Source organism: Trichosurus vulpecula, chromosome 7 (assembly GCF_011100635.1).
Source record: "Trichosurus vulpecula isolate mTriVul1 chromosome 7, mTriVul1.pri, whole genome shotgun sequence".
Taxonomy (NCBI): domain Eukaryota; kingdom Metazoa; phylum Chordata; class Mammalia; order Diprotodontia; family Phalangeridae; genus Trichosurus; species Trichosurus vulpecula.
The window spans coordinates 86,228,866-86,252,371 of NC_050579.1; the positions used below are offsets into that span (position 1 = coordinate 86,228,866).

The 23,506-nt window shown below is 37.1% G+C and overlaps 1 protein-coding gene across 1 annotated transcript in view; it reads left to right on the top strand.

Annotated features, from left to right (window-relative positions):
• Positions 1–20,690, top strand: part of LOC118858051 (protein unc-93 homolog A-like) — a 40,039-nt gene extending 19,349 nt beyond the window's left edge. Inside the window, exons 4-8 of the mRNA XM_036768478.1 lie at positions 2,240–2,368; positions 5,508–5,719; positions 7,842–7,977; positions 10,250–10,381; positions 20,336–20,690. Of these exons, the coding sequence (XP_036624373.1) occupies positions 2,240–2,368; positions 5,508–5,719; positions 7,842–7,977; positions 10,250–10,381; positions 20,336–20,583 (857 nt within the window). The 3' untranslated portion in view covers positions 20,584–20,690. The remainder of the gene's footprint in view (positions 1–2,239; positions 2,369–5,507; positions 5,720–7,841; positions 7,978–10,249; positions 10,382–20,335) is intronic.
• Positions 20,691–23,506: the final 2,816 nt, after the last annotated feature.

Consider the following 23,506-nt stretch of genomic DNA (forward strand, 5'->3'; position numbering starts at 1 on the left):
ATGGATTCCAGTCCATCATCCACACTGCAGTCTATTTTCCAAGCTAGATCTGGTCATATCATTTTCCTACTCAAATTCCAGTGGCTCCCTATTGCCTTAAGGACAAACTTCTTTGTTCAGCTTTTAAAGAGTCATTTAGAACTTGACTTCAACCTTTCAACCTCACCATACATTTCTTTCCCTTTCTACATTTTGCATTTTAGCCTGCCTTTCTCTCTTGTCCTAAAACACAACCCTACAACTTCTCTCTTCATACCTTTGCAATGGCTGCACTCCTCCCTCCTCATCCCTGCTTCATAGAAGCACCTTTTTCTTTTAAGCAAGAAAGAACAACTTCATGAAATCTTTCCTATACTGCCCCAACTCCTTGGGCCCTCCTTCCCAAGCTACCATGTATTATGTCATTTGTTTTCATTTGTACTTTTTGTATACAATTATAGATGTACTTGTTTTCCTTGTTAGGGTATAAACCCCTTGAGTTTTGAGATTATTTCATTCTTTGCTTTGGTATCCCCAGGAACAAGCACAATGATTGGTAAAGGCTTAATTGATTGCTTAAGAAAAACGTAGTATTCAGTAATAATACTGTGATAGACATTCTAGTCTGATCAGACCACATCTGGGCCACTGAGTCCAGTTCAGGGTGCCACATTTTAGGGACGATATTCAGCTGGAGAATGTGTCCAGAAGAAAGCAAGGAGAATGGAGAATGGGACGAGAAGCATAAACTGTCTTCAAGTTTTTGAGTGGTTGGCATGCAGAAGAAGGATTAGGTTTATTCTGATTAGAAGCAGAGGGGAGATCTGGGAGGGATGGACAGAAGTTGCCAAATAGCAGATTAATTGATTGCCTAGGAATTAGTGGGTTGAGAAAAGGCCATTGGATTTATGAGTCAAAAAGAATTAGAGAAAGTCAGAGCTCACTACATTATATAGAAGGAAATCTGACTGAGAAGAGAGAACCGATTTCCCTCAGTACCCCTACTATACCATTTTCTCACCTAAATACACTCACATGCACATACATACACAAACACATACAAACATGCATGATGCTTTAAGTTTTGCAAAGTTCTTTGCAAATATCTCATTTTATCATCACAACTACCCTGGGAGATAGGTGCTATTTTTATCCCTATTTTTACAGATTAGGAAACTGAGGCACAGAGAGATTAAATGACCTGCCCAAGGTGATACAGTTAGTAAGCATCTGAGACCAGAGGTGGACCCAAGTCTTTCTGACTCCAAATTCAGCACTTTTTCTATTGTGATATCTAACTATCCAGAAATAATTCCAAAATTTATTTTAAACTCTGGCTCTAAACTTTATGGAGAAAATTATAGTTTGAATCACTTAGTGAAATAAATTTCTGAACCTTTTGAAGGTGATCATAGATTTAGAACCAGAAGAGATTCTACAAGCTCCCTCTCCCCCCTTAAAAAATAGGTGAACCAACTGGGTCCTGGAGAAGTTAAATAAATTTCTTGAGGTTACATAGGTAGGAAATGCTATAATCAATATTCAAACCCAGGTCCTCTGACTCCAAATCCAGTCCTTTTTACTGTGTTCTATTTCCAGTGCTAGGTTACGCAATAGACACACTAGATATGTGCCTAGAAATCTCCAAGTGAAAAGAAAGCAGAATTGGCCTTCTTTGCTCAGATATGTACTGCTATATAGTATCATTTTTTTAAACATTTGTTTACATGTTGGTCATGTTCCTATCCATCTCTACAAACTATTCTTCGACTAAAACCTTGGATCCCTGACTTCTAGGTCTTGAGACAGCAGAGAGGCTATGAATGAAGGATAAATTCCAGAGGGTTTTGTGGGGATAGAGCTCCCCAGACATAGCTAGGATGGTTCTCAGATAGTAAACAGTCTATTGGTTGTCCCATATTTGGAGATGAAGCACTTCAAATCATGAGGGAATTGCTTATAAGAGTTAACGTCTGGGCAGTACTCAGGAGAAGGTGCCAGAGTTTCCAGCTGGTTTGGCATAGACTTTGAGGGTCATCTTCAATCCATGATGAAACATCAGAGGAGAACTCCAGTGTCAATCTAGTGATGGTTTTCAAAATACAAACTATGTGAGAAGATTTTGGAAATCTTGGTGTCAATGGCCACACAGAGTCGTAATCTACCATTGCTGGATTCTAGAGATTTATTCCTCTGTTTAATATTTAAACCAATGGGACAGTACTTAGTACTCTAATGTGTTTATATTTTTATTTTACAGGAGAATTGTCAAAAGAACAATTGATGAATTGTGGAGCAAATGATTGTTTTACAACCAGCACATCTACAAACAGTAGTACTAAGCGCCCAGCAGATCAGTTAATCTACACCTTGCTGGGCATCTATACTGGTATGTGCCTGGAGTAAATACCATTTAGTAGTTGATAGTAAGGAAACTGTGGGCAACTGAAATTCTCTTCCTCTTTCTTGTATTTACTCAGAAAAGGCCACCACCCCAGCCCACCCCAACTTTATACAATTTCTCTCCTAGAAGATATCTGATATGCTGTAAGGGGCTGGTTTGTTTTGATAGATCTTTTTCAAGTGAAGTTAGAAATACCAGAGGTACTCCTATCCCAATGTATTGGCAAAGCTAAGCCTAGTGATTTTATAGGATAACAGGGGTGAAAGGTTCATTGAAGCAAAGCTGTCACAGAATTGGTGGTGCTCTTCCCGTAGCCCTAGGAGAAGCTCATTTATAGAGCCAATCTTCCATGGAATTTCAGCCCTGTAGCATGTGGTGGTTATGCCCATTCCCTACTGTGTTCTGAGGCATTTTCCTTCCTTCCAGAATCTTGGACTCTTGTTCACAGAAGGCATTTTATCTTTTATGTCCCCAGAAAAACAGAATTATTCAGAGAACTGTGATAAGCAATTAATTCAAATGATTAGGGGTTAGGAATTGCTGATAAGAGTCAAAGAGTCAGTACTTATATTGACTTACAAAGAGTCAGTACTTACATAGACTTTGGTGAGAGAGTATTTCTGAGGTTCCACTTGTGCCTGAGATTTGAAAGTACAAACAGAGGTGATAAATTACCCTTACAATAAGGGACAAGTAGCCATGTTTCATTTCTGTGGTTGTATAACTCAAATGTATAGTGGTGAGATAATAATTCACCACTCATCCTAAGATCCAGTTCTAATTCCAGTAAGTTCTGAAATCTCTAGATACACAGTCAAGGAGAAATGATATGAACAAAAAACTAAGGTCATATTTGGCTGCTCTCTCTGCCTAAAGGTGGCAGCTTTTATACAATCCTTTTATGCCAATTACATAAAAGAGACATATAAGGAAGAGATCACATCCCAGTGATTCCTAAATGTTTTGTACAACAGGTTTTTGTTTTGTTTTGTTTGTTGTGGTATCCACCAGCCAATGGGGTGCAAGAGTAAAAAGAGGGGATGGGGCTGCATTGCAGGATTTAGTTTTAATCTCACCTCTTCCCCTAGCTAGTTAGTGGAAGCTAGGGAAACCCTAAATTCTCTAGACAGTTTTCTCATCTGTAAAATGATGGTAGCTTCTAGTCCTAGAACTATGATCTTTTGATCTCTAAAGTATCTTCCAGCCCTCTGTGCATACTTTTTTTTTAGTGTTTTCATGTTTTCCTCCTTTGTTTCATTACAATGAGTTCATTTTTAACCTTCCTAATTATTGTTTTCCTTTCTTCCCTATACATAAATGAATCACTATGACTTTGCTTTTGCTTGAAGAGCATATCCCCGCTCCCAATTTTAATCCCTTCTCTGATGGCTTCTTCTTGTCTGCTTTATAGACAACAAAAATTGTGGGTGACCTTAGTACTCAAATTGGCTTAGATTAGAAAAATCTAGTGACCTATTAATTTTTCAAGTCTAAAAGTACAAAATAGAAATAATACACATAAAATATAACTATTACTATGTTAATTTCAGCCATCAACTTTTCTGAAAATACATATATTTATGATAAAAAACAGTGTTAAGGAAAAACTAACAAAATATAGTAGGAAATTAAGAATGGAATGGAAAAATGGAAAATTAAGAATATGCTATCATGAGAAAAAAATTTTCAGCCTCCTAAAACCTTATCTTCCTTCTAAAGTCTCTTTCAAGGAGCCATTTTTAAAAGCATATGGTATATATTTTTTTCTCTTTTTAGCCATGTTCTAATTCTTACCTCTCTTGAGTTGTTCTGGAAACTAAACTTTGCCTAGAAGCAAGGCAAGTCTGAGACTCCACATATTTATATGTAACATTCTTGTCAGCTTTGTCTGTTTTCCCTTTCAGGAGAATGTTTCAACAACCTATTAAGCAATTTTGAAATTAAAGATCCTAATAACATGATGGAACCATGGGAAGAGAATTTTATGCAATAGATGGAGATAAGAGAAGTGCTTGTATAATGAGAAATCAGCTAATGTAGTTGACTTAGAAAAGTACCATAATAGTAATCTATGAGAGAGAACAGTGTGAATGACTCAGGGATATGGACTAAAAGAAACCTTTTCTTACCACAACAGTAAAATATAATACCTTTGTATTATAAAGATGAGAGATCAGTGAAGTGACAGTGAGCATAATCTCCTGATACTTCAAAGTAGTCCCCAGTAAGATTCCATTCTAATTCATTAGCACCATTGAATTAACATGATTTTTGAAAGTATATGGAGTTAGGGGCAGGTGCTGAAGATATTTTTGGTCATGGAAAATTCGCTGACTGGCTCACCCACAAGAAAGAAAGAGTAAGAATGAATGAGAACTGCTACAAATGAAACAGTGCTTAAAAAATGAGGATTCTTCGAGATCAGTGCTCAGCATGGTCATATTGAACTTTGTCAATGTTCTCAAAGAGGCCATAATCAGTGAAATCTAGTTTTCCATTATCTGAAAACCTTTACACCCTGGCTTTCCCTAATAGTGAAATACAAAGCCTATTAGGACAAATTGGAAGAAAGATGTTACGTAATTACACATATATTATATATGTGTATGTATATATGCTATAATATATGTATATTTTATATATACTTGCATATGTGTATATGTATATATTCTCTCTCTGTGTGTATATACACATATTATACAAACACACAGAGTGAAAAAGAGTAAATACATTTCAATAAGTGTAAGTATAATGTAAAGAAAAATAATCCTATGGATTACTAGAATGTTGGAGATGGAAGAGCCCAATTTCTTCCTCAAGCATAAACTGCTTCTATAATCTCCCGCATGAGTTCACATCTGGCCTCCAATTTGAAGACCTCTTGTAATAGAAAACTCATTGGAAATTCTCTGGCAAAGAGCTGTTCATGTCTGAATTCATTATGTTTCTGTGTGTTACTAGCTACTTCGCATACCTCTGGGTTGCTCCGTTTGCTAGTGGACTCTAGAAAGAGTCCACTTGTTCCAAAAGGCATGGGTCCAATATTATTTGACAGCCAAAAATCTTAACAAAAAAGCCACATTTGGATCACATTTGTCAGATCAGGTTCCTTTTGTCTCCATAGGAAGTGGTATTTTGGCAGTATTATTGGTAGCAATATTTCTTGATCCAATTCCAAGCGATTCAGAAAATGACGAAGAAGAAAAGGACGTTCCTATTTCGACCCGTTTCATGGCAACTTTTCAGCATCTTAAGGATAAACGGCAATGTCTCCTCATTCCTTTGACAATGTATAGTGGATTTGAGCAAGGATTCCTTTCTGGTGATTATACAAAGGTACAGGAGAAAATAAAAATCATGTATTAGTGTGTATAAGTAATGGTGATATTGTGTGTGCTATTTCTACTGATGATGTAAATGGATTCTGCTGAGAGACAGTGCAGACACAGGGCCTACTGTGAGTCCTCAATGTGTTTCCCTCTAATACTTAATGTCAAATCAGGGGTACGATAGTTTATTCAAGTATCTGAAGGCCTCTCTCTTGGAAGAAGGATTAGTTTTGTTCTGTTTGCCCTCAAAGGGCAAAACTAGGCTCAATGAATTAAAGTTGCAAAGAGACAAATTTATGCTTCATGTGAGCATATGAGAGCTATCTCAAAATGGTATAGACTGCCTCTGGAGTCCCCTTCTTGAAGGTCATGGATTGTCTTTCAGACAAAGTTTGGACTTTCAACTTAAATTATGTGATTTTGAATCCATCTAATTCTCACAAAACTGTGTGGTTTAGACACTACAGGTGTTCCTATCCCTACTATCTTATTTTCAAGTATGACAGAGTTGGCTAAATGACTGGCACAGATAATGAATAAATATATGAAACAGGATATAAACCAAGGTGTTTCCTGACTCTAAATCTGAACTTCTTTTCACTAAGCCCAAGTGTGCTACTTTTCCTATAATCAATAATAACCAGCTTCTCTGTGTGTGTGTGAACCTCTGAGCAGGATCTGAAAGTTGAGTCCTTACTCGTGTTAAAATACATTCTTTCTACAACATGGCTCCCTGTAAGACTTAGGGGTAATAGTAATAAAATGTTACTGTCCAGTTGCAAATAACACCAATAAAACCCACTTTGGAATTAAATTTTAGTAAGGAATTATTGAGAAAACTAGAAGGATGATAAATCTCATCTTGATTAATTTTGTTGTTTGTGGTCAGGACTATTCTAGCATATCAGGCTATGGTAGTGCATACTATAGAAGGATGAACTTAGCCATGGGCTAACAGACTATTACTCTTTCCCATTCCCTAGGATCCACTCTTTAGTGTCTTCCTTGACTTTATTTCCTTGGCTAAGATGTAGTTTGGAGACTGAGGATGAGGCGAGTTGGAACATGTACCAAGGAGATTGAATAAAATCTTTTACATTTACTCAAATAAGAAACATTTTTCTGCCTCCCATTTGTTTTGAGACTTTTCTCATTTTTATCAACTTCCTTCATCATCCCCATGGGAGGCATCTAGGTGACAGAGTGCTAGGCCTGGAGACAGAAAAAACTGGAGTTCAAATCTAGCTTCAGACATTTCCTAACCCATTTAATGTCTTCTTGCCTCAGTTTCCTCAACTGAAAGATGGGGATAATTATAGCACCTTTCAAATAGGGTTGTTGTGATGATCAAATGGAGTAATATTTGTAAAGTGTTTATCACAGTGCCTGACATATAGTAGTGGGCACTTAGCAAATACTTATTGCTTTCCCTCCCTTCCTCAGTAATCAAGACTTTAAGTAATGATCTTGCCTGACACATAGTAGGCACTTAGCAAATGCTTAATGCCTTCCCTCCCTTCCTCAGTAATCAAGGCTGTAAGTAAAGATCAGCTCCTTCAATCATCTTTAGTAGCATAATTCTTGAAGAAAATGAAGTAGATTTATTCCTAGAGAGATGATTGTGTTGAATTTTGTCAATGAACCCTAAATTAAGTTCATTTCCTTTGGATCCAAAAAGATTTCACATGCAAAAATGAGCATTTTCCTTTAAGGACCCAAATGGTGAAAAAAAATTTCAGGCTAAATTAATATGTCATCCATCAAATGGCAAAATGAATTAGAGCACGATTTAGAATTCTTCTCGAAAAAGCTTAATTCTCAAACTGTGACAATTCAGAAGCAACAAAGTGACTAGACCTGGCCTTGGAACCAGGAAGATCTGGATTCAAATCACACTTCTGACACGTCCTGGCTCTGTGATCCTGGGCAAATCATTTAACCTCTCAGGGCTTTAGGTAACTCTCTAGGACCATCAGTTATGGAGAAAGAGCTAAGCTGCATTGGTCAAGTTTCCATCTGGATCTTCTTTGTAGCCATAAAATCACAGGTCCAGTCCCTACCCATAAGGAAGAACAGTCAGTGGAGTGGAGTGGAAACATTGTTTTAACATTTGTCTTTTTTCTCTTTAGTCATACGTTACCTGTGCCCTGGGAATACACCTTGTTGGCTACGTGATGATCTGCTTTTCGGCCGCCACTTCCATTTGTTCTTTGCTCTTTGGAAAGCTGGCCCAGTATGCTGGCAGAAAGGTTTTGTATGTACTAGGTTTGTAATAGCTCTTATATATCTATCTATCTACCTACCTACCTACCTACCTATCTATCTAATCTATTTGTTAATAGCAATAAGTTGCTATCTTTTCTATCTGGAGATGATGTTTCTAATTCATTGGGCAGCTTTGGTCCTAGAGTTAGAAGGCCTGGATTTAGCTTCTTGTTGGGTCCTTTACTATTCGCATTACTGGGAAGAAGTTTATTCTCTTTTCTCTGGGCCTTGATTTTCTCAGCTGTAAGATAAGGGCTTTAGACAATATCAATAGTGTCAATATCAAATACAAATGGGGACCATTAAACTGTACATAAGGATTCCTATAATACCACATCGACTTAGAAAAGCACATATTAACATAATCTATGTTCTATTGTATTTTTATTTATTTTGATAAATATTTCCCAATTACATTTTAATCTGATTCCCCAGCACTTGGTAGTATTGAGGGCACATGGGCCCTGTGTTTGACATCTCTGGACTAAATCACAGGGATGGTCCCATCCAACTCTCAATCTTATCAGACTATCATTCAGGGATGTCGTTTACTTCATCTATCCATCTACATACTTATATGCACACATATATACTTATTCACCTATATATGTTACTTATTATATTATGATTAGTCTATCAATGGAACATGTACTTTGTTATTCTATATGAAATTACACTTTTTCCCAAAACACTTTACATATATCAACTAGATCATTCAGTCCTTACGGAGGCAAGCACTCAGAGGTATTCATATTCATTTTCAGCCCATCCACTTCATGGTCAATAGCACACACTTGCCAGATGGTAGACCAGGGCTGGGAAAACAGCCTGTAAGCAAAAAACAGAAAAAACAAAATTAACCCAAATAACACTGATGATATGACTGTGGGATTATGCCATATAACCTCAATAACGCTGAGGGGAAATCGAGAGGTGAACTTGGGGCATGTCTAGCAGGGAGGAACCTTAAAGGCTGCCTGCCTGAATCCTTTTATTTTACAGATAAAGAAACAGAGGCCTAAGAGGTGAGGTCATATTTACTTATCTAAAAGTCACAGAGATAGTAGTAGAGTGAAGATTTCACCAAAAGCAGTCTTCTTGCTCTAAATCTAGGATCTTTTCCCATTTTCTTGCTTTTTTACATATCCTTACAGAAATTGGAAGACCGACATGGGAAAAGGCTCATTTATTAAGACATCATTATTAAGATTATTACTAAGTCCATTTACTGCTGCTAGCATGCCTACAATTGTTGGTAGGCTTCCTTCCCAGCCTGCTATGCTATAGCATACTTCCTTTATTCATTATCTAAGGCTTCAAATTTGATAGATTTTATTCTATCCATTACGTTAATAGTCTTTTGTCTTGAGCATCAAGAGGGAAAAGAGCAGGGCTCAATATGAATGATAATAAATGAGGATTTTCCACTATGAAGTTGGAAACATATCCAATCCAGGCCTGAAAGAGTTGGAGGATAGAGAAATTAATCAGTAAGGCATGTGGGCAGATACTTTTCTGTTCCAAAGATATGCTTATTACATTTTAAAGAGAAACAGAAAGTGTCTTATAAGCAGGAAGCCATGATGTTGACATAGTGTGGCAGTCACAATTGTCAGAAACATTGTGAGACAGCATGATAATAGTGGAAAGAACCCTCAATTTAGAAAGCTTTTCTGTGTCCCTAATAGTTAACTTACCTTTGTTTTTCTCCTTCACACATCTAATACTGGCAACCGACCTAGGTCTTAAAATTGCAGAATATACTGCTTCTGATGGGTATGTTCCTTAGTAACCCATTGGCTGTCTCAGGCCCAAGGTTCTCCTGTTTTGTCCTCAGAGCCAGTATGTCTATCAATTACCCAACCAATCAAGAAGCCTTCCCTATGATTACTATGTGCCGGACCCATTTCTAAGGGCTTGGAGTACAAAGAAAAGCATAAATAAAAGAAAGAAGGCGGCCTAGAAACTCTAGGGTAGGTTTGCATTGGTAAGAAATTCTTCATCCCAGTAGCATCTGTGGTTTGTCTTAGTACAAAAAGGAGACTTAAAAAAGCCCAAGTACCAGTTCAGACTCAGTGAAGTGGGTACACCCCAACCTGCACACAAACCTGGACAAATAAAACACTTAGGGGTGTTTTAAGGGAACAGTGTTCAAATCAAGGAAGCCAAAAGATCAGTGAAAGAGTTCCTTCTGTGTATCTAAATTCCACCTCCTATTCTTTCATTTATGGTGGTCATTTGTTTCCTTTTCCTTCTCTCCTCAAACTCATAGGTTCCTTGCTACATTTCGCCTGCATGATTGCCCTTTTGCTTTGGAGACCTCAGCCCTCTCAAACGGTTATGTTTTTTGTATTTGCTGTCCTCTGGGGCATGGGAGATGCCGTTTTTCAGACACAAAACAATGGTAAGTGCCATTCTTCAACTTTTGCACCTTCAGACCATGAAGACTGTGGAAGCTTCTTGGAAGGAAAGCAAAGCTGAGAAATGAAGCAATGGCTCCATTAGTGATCATTTATTAAGTACCTACTATGTGCCAGGCATTCTGCTAGTCCTTAAAGATACAAATACAAAGAATAAAATAATCCCTTTTCTAGCTTAGGTTCTAAGTGGGAAATAAGAAGTACATATATAAATATATACAGAATAAATATTTATAGAATAAATATAAATAAATACGAGATATTAAATATTTAGAAAGAGAAGGCACTAACAACAGCTGGGATGATCAGGAAAGGCTTGATGTACAAAGTGGCAGTTGAGTGGTGGTTGACTAGAAGGAAAAGGAGAACAGAGATGAAATTCCATGTGTGAAAAGCAGGGAGAAAGTCAGCTTGTTTGGATCACAAAGTATAGGAGGGAGAGTGATATCCAATGAAGCTAGAAAGATACTTTAGGGTCAGAAAGACTTTCAAAGTCAAATAGAGTTTATATAATAACTTAGAGGTAATAGGGAATTGCTGGGGTTTATTAAGGAGGGGAATGATATGATCAGATCTGAAAAATTTGGCAACTGTTTGGATATATGGTGTGAGAAAAGGCAAGAATTCAAAATTCCTGAGAGATGGGAAGAATGGTGGTCTTTCCACAAAAATGGGAATGTTTTAAAGAGAGATTATTTGGGTGAGGAAAAGGTAAGTTCTTTTTTGAACATGTTGAATTTGAGATGTCTCTGGGCATCTAGTTTGAAATATTCAATAGGCAATTGGTGATGTGAGATTGAAGCTCAGGGGAGAGATAGGGCTGGATATAGAGATCAGGGAGTTATTTTCATGGAAATGATAATTAAATCCATGAAAACTGGTAAGAGAATATATATAGAAAAAAATGCTAAGACCCAGGATAGAGTCTGAAGAATATCCTCTATTAAAGAGTATAGAAGGTATGGTAAGCCGGAAAAGGAGATTGAGAAGGAACGAACAGATTGGAACAGATCCTAGAGAGATTAGGGTCATAAAATCCCAGAAAGGAGACAGTATCCAGTAGAAGAAGGTGGCAAACAAGGTCAAATGCATTAGGGAAGTCGAGAAGGATGAGAATCTGATCTTGCATTTATGAAATCGATGGCAACTTTGAAGAGAGAAGCTTCAGTTGAGTAACTCAATCAGAAGCCACATTGTGAAGGGTTTAATAGTGAATGAGAAGAGAGAAAGTAGAGGCTATGAGTGGAAACAGCTTTTTTTTGACTGGGAAAAAGAGATATAACAAATTAACTTAAAGTTATTAGGGTCCATTGCTATGGTGGTTCAGTTTTTCAGTCACGTCAAGTCTTTGTGACCCTATGCCAGGTACTTCTGTCCTCCACTATCTCTCAAAGTCTGTCCATCTGTCTGTCTCATCCTCTGCTGACCCCTTTTCATGTTGCCTTCAATCTTTCCCGACATCAGGGTCTTCTCACACTTATTTTAGGCTTCAGCTTCAGTATTTGACCTTCCACCGAATAGTCTGAATTAATTTCTTTAAGTACTGATTGATTTGATCTCCTTGCTGTCCAAAGGATGCTCAAAAGTCTAGCACCACAGTTTGAAAGAATAGATTCTATAGTATCACCTGCATATCTAAGATTGTTGATTTTTCCCCGGGAAATCTTAATTCCAGTTTTTGATTCATCCAACCTGGAATGTCTCATGATGTGCTTTGTATATAAGTTAAATAAATAAGGTGACAACATACAGCCTACAACATACAACATGTCGTACTCCTTTACCAGTCAGTTGCTCCATGTTTGGTTCTAACTGTTGCTTCTTAGCCTGCATACAGGCTCCTGGAGACAAGTAAGATGATCTGGTACTCCCATCTCTTTGAGGACTTGCCACATTTTGTTGTGACCCACACAGTCAAAGGCTTTAGTGTAGTCAATGAAGCAGAAGCAGATTTTTTTTCTGGAACTTCTTTGCTTTCTCCATAATCTAGTAAATGTGGCAATTTGGTATCTAGTTCCTCTGCCTCTCCAAAAACAATCCTACTCTTCTGATAATTCTCAGTTTACATATTGCTGAAGCCTAACTTGCAGAATCTTAAGCATAACCTTGCTGGTGTGTGAAATGAGAGCAATTGTCCATTAATTTGAACATTCCTTGGCATTCCCTTTCTCAAGGATCGGGCATAAACTGATCATTTCCAATCCAGTGGCCACTGTTGAGTTTTCCAAATTTGCTGGTATGGTGAGTGAGGCATGTTAACATCATCATCTTTTAGGATTTTAAATAGCTCAGCTGGAACTCCATCACCTCCATTAGCCTTACTGGTAGCAACGCTTCCCAAGCCCCACTTGACTTCATTCTCTAGGATGTCTGGCTCTATATTAGTAACCACACATCGGTGATTATTGGTGACATTAAGCTCTTTCTTATATAGTTCTTTTGTGTGTTCTTGCCATCTCTTCTGCTTCTGTTAAGTTCCTGCCATTTTTGTCTTTTATCATGCCCATTTTTTGCATGAAATGTTCCCTTCATATCTAACTTTTTGAAGAGATCTCTTGTTATTCCCACTGTATTTTTCTTCTATTGCTTTATATTGCTCATTTAAGAAAATCTTCTTATACCTCTTTGCTATTCTCTTGAATTCTGCGTTCAAATTTCCCTTTCTCCTTTCCCTTTCCTTCTTTCCTTAGATATTTGTAAAGCCTCATCCAACAGCCACTTTGCTTTCTTGCTCTCTTTTGTCTTTGAAATGTTTTTTGTTTTTGCTTCTTGAACTGTTACAGATCTCTATCCATAGTTCTTCAGGCACTCAATAGACCAGATCTAATCCCTTAAGTCTGTTTATCACTTACAGTTCATATTCATAAGGGATGTTATTTAGGGCATATCTATATGATCTGATGGTTTTTCCTACTTTCTTCAGTTTAAGTCTGAACTTTGCAACAAGAAGCTCATGATCTGAGCTGCAGTTGGCTCCAGTTTTTTTAACTGATTGTATAGAACTTCTCCACCTTTAGCTGCAAAATAAATAATCAGTCTGATTTTGATATTGACCATCTGGTGATGTCCTTATGTAGAGTCACCTTTTGGGTTGCTGAAAAAGCATTATCCTTAGAGGTGGTAAGCTGAAATTTTTCTTACCTCCACCTTAAAAGGTGCAAAATTGCAATGTATCCCACAGAAAGAAATGTAGTACTTGAAGTCAGAAGGCTAGATTCTGGCTATAATACTAGCCGTGTGACTCTGGGTGTTTAATCTCTATGGGCTTCAGTTTCTCCAGTCCAATAGAGAGGGGGCTTAGACTAAATGGTTATTTTGATCTCTTCCAACTCAAAAGTTCCATGAATTATCTGTTGTTCTCTGGCTTATCCCTTTTCTCAAGACTTGAACATGCTGCCTTCATTGTTCCCAAACTAGTGACAAATCAGATAACAAAGGACCTTTGACTTCCCTAGAGTAGACACAATTGATGCCAACCAATTTATTACATACTCTCAGATATCAGTACTTTTTGTCTAGTCATAAATCTGCACTGAACTTTTAAATGAAGTTTCTTATACAGAACAGTAAGTCAAAAACATATATGACTAAATGCCATAATTTGGCTCAAGAGTGAAACTCTCCTTGCAAGTGTTTACCCAATACTGGAAAACTATCTAAGTATTGCTTTAGGCAAGAAGAAAAATGTTGTGAAAACACTGCCTATTCATGGCATCCCAGGATTGTATGCTAGGAGAGTGTTGTGTGTTGTAATGCTAGATACATTTCAAAAAGGCTCTTGGGCTGACTCTTTTCCTTACACTAACTGGCTGTATTTAGCCATTGCAGAATTCACTTTTTCTGTGACATGAAGAGTTTGGGCTGGATGATCTCTGAAGTCCTTTTCAGCTCTTTCATTCTTGCCACCATCTACTCCACTCTTTCTAAAGTGGCCTGTTAACTTCCTGAAGTAGCCTTAACTTGTATTGAACACTCAAAAAGTACATCGGTCTATACTAGATTCTGTGTGTATGTGTGTGTGTGCGCGTGCATACGTGCACGTATGTGGGTGTCGTAGGTGTGTTAAGGAAGGATAGCTATGGCTTCAGTCTTCACTGACTCATCTCAATTTACTTCCATTATGCGAAGACTAAAGGGGCAATGTGATTTAGTGGATGGAGTGCTGGTCTAGGAGCCAGGAAGGTCTTGATTAAAGGCCCTTTTCAGACACATACTATTATGTGATCTTGAACAAGTCACCTAATCCCTTAAGGCAATTTTCTCTGTCTGCTAGTTTCAGACAAGGTGCTGACTTGTATTAGAGAATGGAATTTTTCATCTATGGCTTCCTTATATCAGTGAAATCACAGGTGAAGTCTCTATTTCTTTTCAGAAACGTTAAAAGTGAAAGTAAATGTACATATAGTTTAGACCAAAAAAATTCATTCACAGACACATTCAGTGTATGAGACCAGAGCATCTTGACCTTCTTTTCCTTGAATTATCTGGGTCACAGGATTAATTTTGTGGTGTCAAAGTCTCCAACATTAGACTCACGAAAACAAAGGGATCAAGGGTCAAAGCTTGGTTGTAAACAGAAGAATCATTTTGACTTGACATGGGCTAGTCACTGTGTCACAACCTAGGAGTCATCTCTGATTTCTCACTGTCTCTCACCCCACCTACAGAAATAGTTGCTAAATATTATTGATTCTAGTGCCACAATATCTCTTGGCATTTTTTCACCTTCCTTCACATAGTTATTGATTTTGTTGAGTCCCTCTTCACCTTTCTCCTAGATCATTGCAATAGCATCCGAATGGGTCTACTTGACTCAAGTCTCTCCCTTCTCCAATGCACAGGCTGCCTCCACTACCACCTTCCCGTCACCAGAATAATAAGAATAAGAATAACTACCATTTATATTGTACCTACTATGTGCTGGGCATTGTGCTAAGCACTCTACAAATATTATCTCACTTGATCTTCACAACAACCCTAAGAGGTAGATACTATTATTAATATATCCCCATTTTATAGTTGAAGAAACTGAGGTAAGCAGGGGTTAAGTGACTTTTCCAAGGTCACACAGTTAGTGAGTTTCTGAGGCTGGATTTGAACTTTGGTCTTCTTGAGTCCAGGCCCAGCATCCTATTTCACTGTGCCACCCTTCACCTCCAACTCTTAGAATATGGCTTCCTTCAAAACTCCACTCAAATATGACTTCCTGATTCCCCCAGTTGTTAGTACTCCCCATCCCAATAACTGGTATAAATTGTGTATGCATTTGGTATGTATTTATGCATGAATTTAGTCTCCACTAACACAATATAAGTTTCTAGAGGGCAAGAACTTCTTCACATTTGTTTTTGTTTTTGTTTTTTTATCCCCAAGGCTTAGCACAACGCTTGGAATGTGACAGGTGCTTGATAAACACTTGTTGACCAATTGGGCATTAATTGAGGGCTCCTAATAATGTAAATTTAACAGGTGTTAATTTGAATAGAATAGAACTCTGGTTTTGGAAAACAGTAATATCATGCTTAAAAAAGAATCATTATCAACAACATTCTAGCTATAGTATTAGTTCAGCTTACATTTTGTCTTAACTCTAAATAATATCTTAATAACTCAATTGAACTTTGTTCATTTTATACTTTCCAATATCTACCATGTTATATTTGTAAGTTTGTGTCCATTAAAAAATTAATGAGTAGAGTCAACATGGCATCAGAAATTGCCTATAACTTTTGTCACCATTCCATAATTTTAGTCTTTGGGTAAAATTTACAATCCTTTCTTTTCATCTCCATAATTTTTTCAAAATAAAATAAAATAAACATATTATTTATAATTGAATATGATAGATTCAGTCTTATGTTAGATTTGCCTTTTCAATCATCAATGATGAACTGAGAGATGAATCTCCAGCAAGAAGTAAAATGAATAAAAATTGGAAAAGGTGATTCCCCTTATAGCATAATTGTGGGCAGTCGCTTAGTATTTCTCACAGGGCTCTGGGAATTCCTTATGCCCTTGGAGTGGGGTGTAGGGGTATAACGTGACAACTTCTATCTCTTTATTCACTCTGATAGCTAATAAAATATGGCCAAAATTGCCATGGAAACACTGGTGGATTGATATGTTACCTTTAAGATTTCAAAATGCCTCCTAAAAAATATCCGTTTGCCAAATAAGCTGCTAAAAAAGGATCAGTCAGGACTGACAGGCTCCAAAAATCTGCTCCTCTGTTTACCATATTAAACATGTGTTTTCCAGGACACATTCAAATCAATGAGATCACAAATCAATTTGAGTGTCTGAATTCCCAGGACAAGTCTCCAAAGTTTCCCTTATGATGAAATTTTCTGTGTCCCCATTATTTAGGGCAGAGTTTGATGTCTTTCACATTTTAATTCCTTGCCCACCCAAGAAAATGAGAGAGAGACAAATAGACTGGAGAGCTATGCTATTTTAAGTTTCCTTTTCTTCTATTTGTCTATCTCTTTTGCCACTATAACATAATCCAGAGTTTCCTTTCCACAGCAGCTTGACAAAATAGATTTTTTTCTGGGTATTTATTGAACCAAGGCTGGTCTGTTTGTGAATCTGAGAACAATCTACTTATTCACTCTACAAACCTAATTGAGTACCTACTACGTACAAGGTATTTCTACTGCATAGTATTCGTTATTTCACTTATTACCAGCCCCACAGATCTCTTTTATACTACATCAGCTACTTTCTTAGCTATACTTTCCTAGTAATAAAATATAATTCTTCATAACTTTCCTCTTCCACATTCTCTTAGAAACCAGTGGCAATTTCCTGCCTCAGATGGAAGAAGAAAAAGGGTTCTTTCCTCTGTCTTATCAGAAGATCCTGTCTGGCCAAAATTGTAGCCAAGCAGATTCGCCTTTTCAGTTTGTGGGATGGAGGAGAAGAAGGGTCTTATTCCTCTTTTTTTTTTGTCATACATTTTCCAACCAGCCCCACCAATTATTCTATTTCATCAACTCTATACTGCATTCTCTTAACTAACTGGCATATAAGGGGTATGCTATCTCCAAGTCACGAGACACAGTGTCCTTTTCGTATTATCACTTTCCAATTTTTCCCTTTCAGAAATATTTGTCTGCATTTGAATTCAGAGATCCCACAATGCTTGATACTTTTGCTCTTTCTTCCCCTTGCTGGGTTCCTTTTTTATAGAATATTAATTTCTGGAATCAAAGGATCATAGCATTTTAGGGATGGATATAAGGAACCGGAGAAATCAAGTCTAACAGCCATCTGACACATAAAGAAATTGAATTTTCATAGAGATTAAATGTGTTGTGCTTAGTTCAATGCCTGGTATATATAATACGTCATTATTGACTGACTGATATGGCTGATTTCAGTAGCTGTGCATGGCAGAGCCTAGACTATCATTCAAGTCCCTAGACTCATAACCCCATCTCTTCAGATTATAGAATCTGTGCTTTGGTGGCCAGAACAAGTGGGTCAAAGAAGTGCCTTATTTTGTCTAAATTGTATGACTTGTTCACACAATTTAAATTTTGGTTTAATTGTGAAATCAGTGAAGAAGACCAGTCATTGGACTTAAAAATAGCAGCATCTTAGATTAAAAATCAAGTTTCCCACAATACTAGGTTGAGTAACAAACCAAATAATTATTGTATTTGGTTTGAGCTCCTAAAAACTATGAAGAAGGAAGTGGCATTAAAAAATATAACCAATGCTATATTAAACAAAGGCTCTTAACTCAATTAAAATTTCCCTCTCTTTGTTTCTGTTTTTAGATTGAATTTTAAAGACTTCTATAAAAAATGAGAGGGTTTTAAAATGTTCCCAGGAGTATACTAATCCGAGTACTTTGCACCATTTGATTATTTTTAGATAATTCTCAAAAGATTTTGGCATTTAAGACATGAGACTGCACAGCTGCCAGATTCACAGCTGCTAAGTAGTCTGTTGGCAGGTACCCTGAGGCAAGGAGAGGAAAACAACCTTCTGTTCAAGAAGGTGTGTCTGAGAGTTGTGAAAGAGAGGGCTCATTTCCACTATTTCAGAAATATTGCTGAGAGCAAAAGGAGAAAAGTTCATTTACTGTATGCCAGTGTGTAGACGTTCAAACAGAAGCTAGTCAACAATTGATAAGATAAGGTCTTCCTCTTCATCCCCTTCAAGTCCAGAAAAACAAGAGCTGCGCAATATGGTGAATAGAGTGTTAAACTTTGAATCAGGAAGACCCGAGTTCAAATCCTCCCTCAGATACTTACTAGCTACATGACCCTGAACAAGTCACTTAAACTTCTTTAGTTTTCATTTCCTCCTCTCTAAAATGGGAATAACAACGCACCTCCTTCACAGGCTTGCTGCGCAAATCAAATGAAATAACACATAAGATAAGCACTTTGCAAACCTTAAAGGCACATAAAAAGAATGATTCTATAAGGAGTCTGCAAGGTGGGATGGCATTCCAGGCATGGGGGATGGCCAGTACAGCAGCACAGAGATGGAAGAGGGCTTACTTCTATCATACAATGTGGCAGAAGGAGTAATAGCCCATGAGGCAAGAAAGATGGTTTGGAGCTAAGACAGTAGGGAATGATAACACCTAATAATAATAATAACACAACACCAGGGTTGTTGTGAGGATGAATAGAAATCCTGTAAGATAAGCACTTTATAAATGTTACCTACCTCTCAGTCATTTTCATCAGAGTTGAAATTTAAAATGAGGTTCACAAGGGAACCCGGTGCTTCCTTCTGGTTTCTAACTGTCAGCCTTTCACCTTCTATACCTGTTTCCTTTCAAATCACTATAACCTTGCAGAGAGAATACAGTTTTTTTCCCTTATCCCTTGTCCCATCCCTTAAAAATAATATAAGAACTTTCCGGTGTTTTAAAGAGTTCTCCTGGAGTAAGTCACGCTGTAAGGATGGAGTAGCAATCACTACAAGAAAGAGGAAAGTTTAAGAAAGTTATAGAGATCTGACTATCAGTCTATCTTGGTGGTCTCAGGACACATAGAAGAAATAAGTCCTGTTCTTAGAGCTTCCTTTTTCACGGAACTGATTTCCCAATTCTACTAGTTCTTGTCTATAGTGTCAACCACGCTGTTTCTGTCGGGGTTAAATGGTGGATTAATTTTTGCTTTCCAAACAAAGACTCAGTTTGGCAAAGTAATAGGAATCCCAAGCTTTAATAAGCACCCATTACCCTCCCAGAGATGACTTTCTTCGTGGTTTCTCACAAGTAAGGAAAATAGACTTACTCCTTTTATCCTAAATTATCAGCTAGCACAACTAGTAATCTTCTAAAGGAAATGAGACATTATTTTAGAATATGACTTGTTCTGAAGGGCAGAATAATATAATATATATATGTATATATATACATACATATATGGCATATTATATATATGTATATATACATATACATATACACACACACATATATACAGCTATTAAAACTGCAGCTGGGCACAAAGGGCCAGGATGCTGGCTTGTAAAGCATAGGAAAAAATGCAGAGATACAGACTATGATCAGATAAAGGAAATTCAGAGTTTTTAAACATGGAATTAGAACATATATGTGTGATTCTTGAATTTACTTCTGTGAATGAATGGATGGATGCCGCCAATTGTTATTATCACTTCTTTTGCTTTTGAAATTTTATATTTGGCTCAGATAATAATGAATTAATAACAGCATGCAATTTTTCATTTCTAGAGAAACACAGAAAAAATACCTTGAACATAGAAGAGTGATTTGTTTTGCTCTGGTACCAAAATGGAAGATTTCCTTAAACACACACACACACACACACACATTTTGATGGGAATGTTTGAGGAACAGTGATGTATGAGTTCTTAGTCTCAGAAATTAAAAAAAATAGCATGGTTTCAGGACAAATTTATCATTTCCTCTTTTTTTTTTTTTCTCACAGCCATCTATGGAGATTTATTTGTGAAGAACAAGGAAGCTGCTTTTGCCAATTACCGCCTTTGGGAGTCCCTCGGATTTGTCATTGCTTTTGGATACAGCACATTGCTGTGTGTCAAAATCAAGCTATATATAGTGATTGGGGAGCTGATTTTGTCCATGGTGTTCTATGGGACTGTTGAGGTCCTGGAATATACAAAGCCATCAGATGTTGAAGAAAAGGACAATCAAGGAGAAGAAATAGATGCTTAAACAAATGTGTAAAAATGACAAGGTCCTTGAGGATATACACTACGAAGGGCTCAGAATGGTTTTCTTTATAGAAGCACCAAAGTATTAAATTTTTTTTTCTCAGAACAGTTTCAGCTTTGGTCACAATACTTTAATGTATCTATGATCTAATGGATATGAGTATTCTCTCCCTCCATTGGTGTAAATCACAACCCATCCAGACCTTTTCATCCAATGTAATTCTTGTCCATACTCTCCCATTGACCCTCCACAGGAAATCTGCGCAATATTCTGGAAACATTCCTCTGGACCTTTTTACATTGGGGGGAGGGAGGGCGTGGTACTAGGGATATCCATCTATCATCCCTCCCTCTTGCTATTTGACTGGCCCACTTCCCTTCTTATCATATAATTCTTCAATTGTATTTCCTATTCCACTTCTTGCATGGGGGTCATTGTTGGAAATGCACTTCAGCCCATGTTGGCCAACCCCTGTCAGTTTTGATTCTTTTACAGATGATAGTGTTAAGAGATTCAAAACCACATAGCTTCTCTGAAAGAAACTTTGTGTAAAAGAGTTGAGTGTTGATGCCAGGGAATAGCTCGACATCATGGGAAGTGCTGCACAAGCTTCCAAACAAAATAGAATACTTTCTCTTTCTCCTGTTCAATTCTGGGCCCAACTCATCAACTAGCCATAGTACTGTAGCAGTATGTACCAGAGGATTAACTTAATGAAATAAGCATCTACTTTTTTTTATCATAGGCTGTAAAAGAGCCATTTTTTAGGCTTTTGATTTTTTTTTTACTGGATCGGTTGTTATACCAATATTTTGCATAATCACACATCTAAATGAGGAGGCCTAATATATTAGACCAATATCATCTGCAAAGAGAAGTATCCAGAGGATGTGTGCATGTGGGGTGTGTGTGTGTGTGTGTGTGTGTGTGTGTGTGTGTGTGTGTGCAGCAAGTTTAAGGTTCCTGGGACTGGCCACACTCACTTCTTTTAGGTCACCTCTCACTCTTGTATTTGACTTTTGCCTTATCTCTAAAATGATCCAGCTGTGTTTTTTTTAATATTTCCTTAATAATTAATAAATTATATCCTCTTTCTCATTAATTAGTTCAAACCTCCCCATAATTCATTAAATATTATTTATTTAATAAACTGGAGAAACCTCTTTTCCCATAAATGATTGCTTATATATAAAAACCACTAATCTCCTGTATTCAGATACCAAAAGCACCAGCTATACAGTTGATTCACATTGTGAACAGTGATAACATAGACATCTATAATCATTTACAGTGTTTTTTTTCCGTGAGAAATATCACCCCAAGTCATCTCAAACTATAACTGTAACTGTAATTATCTTCTCTTAACCTCTGAAAACAGTCCCACATCACTTAGTTTCTCTCAATAATCAACTTCATGAGGCAGCTAGGTAAGTGGTACAGTGGGTAAGAACTCTGGACTTAGCATCAGGAAGAGCTGTGTTCAGACAACTCAGACAGTTCCTAACTGTGTGATCCTTGGCAAGTCACCCACCATCTGTCTGCCCCTGCTTCTTCATCTGGAAATGGCGTTAGTAATTGTACCTCTCAGGGTTGTTATGAAGATCAAATTTCACATGTATATGTATGTGTATGTGTGTGTAAGGGTATGTGTGTGCATGTGTAGGCATATGTGTATGTGTGTATGTATATATGTGTATGCATATGCATGTATATATACACATACATATATAAACATATGTATGCATGCGCACACATGCTCACCCACACCCACACCCACACAAATATGTGTATATGTATATATATATATTATATATATATATAATTTTACAAACCTTAAATTACTAGTGACAGTGATAACAGCTTCTTCAGAAAAGATATCACTTCTTTTCTGTCTTCTCCATGTTCTCTCTAGTAATGACAAAACAGTATACATAAAGTCTTCATTTGTATTCAAAAAGAAAATTGATTTTAATAGTCTCAGCTCTAGACTCTATCCCAACCTTCTGTTTAAGGGAAAAAAGTCTAAAGGATAAATTCCTCTCTTTCAAACTTTGCGTTCAAGAACTTGGACCCACATTATAGCAAATAACTCTTGTTTACTAGCAGTATTAAATAACATAGACTGATAGATAAAGGGGAAACTGGATGGCACAGTGGATAGAGTACTGGGCCTAGAATCAGGAGGACCTGAGTTCAAATCCAGCCTCAGATACTTACCAGCTGTGAAACCCTATGCAAGGCACTTAATACTGTTTGCCTCAATTTCCTCATCTGTAAAATGACCTGGGGAAGGAAATGGCAAACCACTCCAAAATCTTTGCCAAGAAAACCCAAATCAGGTCACAAAGAGTTACATGCAATGGAACAACAACATGGATAAACATTTAAGGGAACCGTTTCATTCGTAGGATAGAATGACAACCCAGTTACAAAGATACTTAACATTGTTCCTTTTCTTTTTTTTTTTTGCTCTACCCTCCACCCCTTTGTGCTCTTGGAGGATAAAGGGGACTATTTCTTATGTGTCTTTCTATCAGCCACATAGTAAGGGCAATACATCCTGTTTGGCTGATTTAAGGGTAAGGAAGACACATAAGAAGATTTTAAGAGAAAACTTAGTTGACCCCAAAGAATTCTAGTTAATGGAGTTGAATGAATGATATTCTACAGTACTGAAAGAAGAGGCAGATGTGGTTGCTAAACCACTGGCCGTGATCTTGAAAAGATTACAGATAATGAGAGAAGTTTTACAGGATCAAGGAAGGTCAAACATTGTCCTTATTTTCAAGAAACAGGAAGACAATAGAGTCTACAAGAGCAGGCCAGGACACTGGACTTTGATTCCTAGTTATATCTGAAACAGTATTATTTTTTATCAAATAATTTTTTTATTTTTAGTTTACAACACTCAGTTCTACAAGTT